General features: G+C 48.8%; 1 protein-coding gene across 1 annotated transcript; it reads right to left on the bottom strand.

Moving 5' to 3' along the window:
- Positions 1–713: 713 nt before the first annotated feature.
- Positions 714–3,572, bottom strand: SOCS1 (suppressor of cytokine signaling 1). The gene is made up of 2 exons (XM_051632717.1): positions 3,533–3,572; positions 714–1,698 (listed from the first exon to the last, which is right to left on the bottom strand). The coding sequence occupies exon 2, from the start codon at positions 1,621–1,623 to the stop codon at positions 1,000–1,002; it is 624 nt and encodes a 207-aa protein (XP_051488677.1). The 5' UTR covers positions 1,624–1,698; positions 3,533–3,572; the 3' UTR covers positions 714–999.
- Positions 3,573–3,852: the final 280 nt, after the last annotated feature.

Raw genomic sequence — 3,852 nt, 5'->3', positions numbered from 1 at the left:
TCCGAAATTAACTTTCTCTGAATGCAGTTTAACCACTAGAATTTACAGCTGCAAATCTATAGGTTTATCCTGGAGCTAAGTCATAGATTCTTTTAAAATACCAAGTCTGTGCCCTGTAGATCACCAGGAATTTGAGACAAGAAACACCTTCTTGAAGTCTGAAGGTGCCTGGACCTTTGCCATTTTGTGTATACCAATTTAGAGTGAACTAAGCTATCCTTCACCCAGTGCATCATAATGAATGATGTGTTCACAGCCTCTGAAAGCATGTAAATGCAATTTCTGGCATTATTTTTCCTCACCAACATTAATGTGGTTTGGTTCTGTCAGACAGCCACTTCTTCTTGCTCAGATCCTCGTAGCTTTTAATATAAACAAGGCAAGCCAGAGTTGGTGCAATTAGCTCAGCCAAGGGTTTGATTTACTCTTTAAAAAAAATTATGCACCCTTGTAGTCTTACACTGTTCCTGCTCTCATGGATTTAGAATAGAGCTAGTTTCCTGGGCACATTTTCTACTCACTTGCATCTTTCTATTTTGGGCTTTTTGGGGCAGGAGTCCTGTGTCTGCTGGACTAGTGCTAGAACAGGCTAGTTCAGTAGGGCAACAGGCAGGACCACATGGAGACCTGTCTGTACTTACACAATTAGCAGTTAAAGGTTTGTCAGCAGGATAGGTATCAGACCTTTTAAAACTACAAACAGAGATGCTGGGTTTTCTTAAGAACTTTCACAATAAAATTTATTACATTACTATAATTAAAAATAGTATAAAATAACAAAATATTCTGCTTAGCAGAAAAATTATGCCAGGGTTTTAAAACCCCAGATTTGTGCAAACAGTTTTTGTAAACATAAGAAGTCAAGTGTTCAAGTTCCATCCCAAAATACAGTAAATTGCTACAAAAATAAGTTTGCTCACTGTCAAACATGTTAAAAAACCCAGGAAGCTGGATTTCTTTACGCATCTCTCACGTCTCCCCGTACAGTTAATGCTTTAGTTATATCTGAAACGGGAAGGATTTCAGATAGTCCTTTAAAACAGGATTGAGTGGGATCTGGTTTAAGTTCTCTCTTCCAAAAGTCTTCACAATGCTCTTCCGGCAGAGCTCCTGCAGGGGCTGCACGCGGACTTTGCGCAGGGGGGTAACCAGGACCTTCCTGGGGGAGCACAGGTAATGTTCCAGCAGCTTAAACAGACAGTCAAAACTCTCTTTGCTGCCATCCAGGCTGAAACGCCCAGTCTGAAAGTTTATCCGGATGCTGGTGGGCCCAGTCGCAGTCTTAACACTGATGGCAAAGAAGCAATTCTTCTGTGTGCTGTCCCTGATGAGGAAGGTGCCCTCAGGCTCAGACTTCAGCTTCTCGTGGGCAGCGCTGACAGTCAGAGGTCCCCAGTAGAAGCCGCAGGCATCCAGCAGGCTGCTTGCTCGAGTGATGCTGCTGAAATCCGCCTGCGAGCGAAAGGTTCGGAAGTGGGTGTTGCTCTGTGCCTGCAGAGTGCTGGGCCGGCCTGGGCCGTGGTAGCCTCGAGCCTGTGAGCGATCCCGTGCCGGAGGGTCAAGGAGACATCTCGGGTCTGCTGCAACTGCGTTATCTGCTGACACCTTGCTGTGAGCTACCATTCTACAGCCGAGACCCGTGGATGCGGTCTTCCATAGCGTCAGCGGCTACGGCAGGGCAGCTTTCCAGCAGCTATTCTGAAATGCCAGAGAGACACAATGTGAGATCCCCAGAGAAAAGCAGCTGCAATCTCTGAATGACCAAGTCTTCCATTCACATGCCTCCCACCCATTATAAAATAATAAAATATTCATTTGCCAATTTACACTGGGCAAACAACTGCTCCCTTTCTGACAAGATTAGCAGTCTATCACTCTGGCAAAGTCCAAAGCTTCAAAAATATTTAGAAAGGATCATTAACAGTTTCAGAGGATAATGCAGTTCCCCTGCTATGAGCTCACAGAAGCCTATCAGAACCTAGAGCTAGTCAACTTCTGATTGAGAGGGTCCTGTCATTTATCTTCTGTACACTCCATCTGATTCTCCAGTTTTTAGAGAACAAATCAACAAGGTTTTACAATTGAGCTACCGACTTCTCAGCACCTCCCTCTTTCCCTTCCTTATCCCAACTGAGATGTTAGTTGCATTGTTGCATTGTGCAAAACAAACAAAAAAAAAAAGAGGGTGAAGTGAATAGGTGCCTTTGTGTAACTAAAGTGTAACTTGGAAGGACAGCCTGTAACTGCCAATTCACACAGTAATCCTAAAACTACTATTCTCTCTCCTGTTAACCTGATCCTGTGCCATAAAAAGCAATTTCCCATTCCCCCAACTTTCCCTTGGGACAGCAGTGCTACAACCTCACTAGCTTACACAAATCAACCTCTGTGAACCCTTAAAGCATTACTCCTCGGTCTCTCTCTCTTTTTTGTATTACATGCACTTTAAGTGGCCCAATCTAAATTGCTTCCTATTGATAGATCTTTCAGCATGAGGGACTAAATTCATCCCTCGTGTTACTTCAAAGGAATTAGCAGTGCTGCACCAGGAATGAGTTTGGCCTGAAATGTCTGCTCTGACAGTGTGGTTCGATACATCTCTGCTGGCTGCCTTGACCTTACTGGCAAGCATAGATTTTAGGATTTATCCCTACAGTCAGATATAGATTTGCAGCAGCAGCTTGTTGAGAAACCTTGAAGCATTCTCAGAAATGAACCCCTCAGCCATCTTACGGTTCAGGGTAACATGCTAATGAGGATTTCAAAGAAAGTAAGCAGCGGGATTCCTGTCTGCTAATTTAACAACTGAAACAGCAGAGGGTTGTAAAATCCTTATGCTGGCAAGTAACAGGCTGAAAGTAGCATTGGGCTTTCTTTACACAGCAGAAGTAAACTGATGTCGATCTTTCCAGTTACTGGGCCAGGATTATCGCTCCGTATTTTAAGTTAAAAAAAATTAAAAAAAAAAAAAAAAATCAGACCACGCTGGTGAGAAATAACCACTAAGCCCGAGATCTGAAAATCGCGGGGCTTCCTAGCAGGAGCCATCTCTTGCCAAGAGACAGTTGGAGGTGCCTTTTCCAAGTGGCACAAAGCACACACGGGCACGCCAGCCCTCCGAGAGCCAGAGCCGCCGTCCGGGACCAGGGAGCCTGGGCTCCCCCTGCGGGGGTCCCGGTTCGCCCCGGGGGCTGCGCCGGTTCTACCGCGTGGCGAGGCTGCGGGGCCGGGGAGCAGAGCGGTGCCCTACGACCCCCGCTGCGCGTTGGCTGGGTTGTTGTTCCCGCTAGTTTAACAGCAGGCACGAGAGCTCCGTCTTCAGCACGGACATGGAGCCAAAGGATGCGGGGGGGGGGGGGAGGCGGAATATAACAACAACAACAAAAATTTTAAAAAGGCAAAAACCCCCAAAGCCACCACGTTCCTGCACAACAGGCAGGGCTCCCGTGCCTCCGAAATCTGACCTTTTCTACCTGCGGCGCAGGAGCGTGTCCCGGTTCACCAGGACCCCGCCGTCAAGACTCTCCCTTACCTTGCCGGGGGCGGCGGGCGGCTACTCCTGGCCCCGGCGGCTACTCCTGGCCCCGGCGGCTACTCCTGGCCCCGGCGGCTACTCCTGGCCCCGGCGGCCGGGCGAGCATCCCCCGCGCGGGGCCCTGCCTGGCTCCGCAGCGAGCCGGGGCTCGGGCGGGCGGGCGGCACCTCCAGCGCTCTGGGCCCGCTCATCGCCTCTCCTTTCTATTTAACGCGGCGGCCGCTGCTCTGCCCGGCTGCTCCTCCCCCGCCTTCTCCGAAAACACGTGGCCTCCGCTTCACTTTCACTTTCCCAATGAGTCACGGTGAGCCCGGCCC

Source organism: Apus apus, chromosome 14, assembly GCF_020740795.1.
Source record: "Apus apus isolate bApuApu2 chromosome 14, bApuApu2.pri.cur, whole genome shotgun sequence".
Taxonomy (NCBI): domain Eukaryota; kingdom Metazoa; phylum Chordata; class Aves; order Apodiformes; family Apodidae; genus Apus; species Apus apus.
The sequence above is the reverse complement of the archived record's forward strand: the minus strand, read 5'-3'. Positions and strand labels throughout refer to the sequence as shown.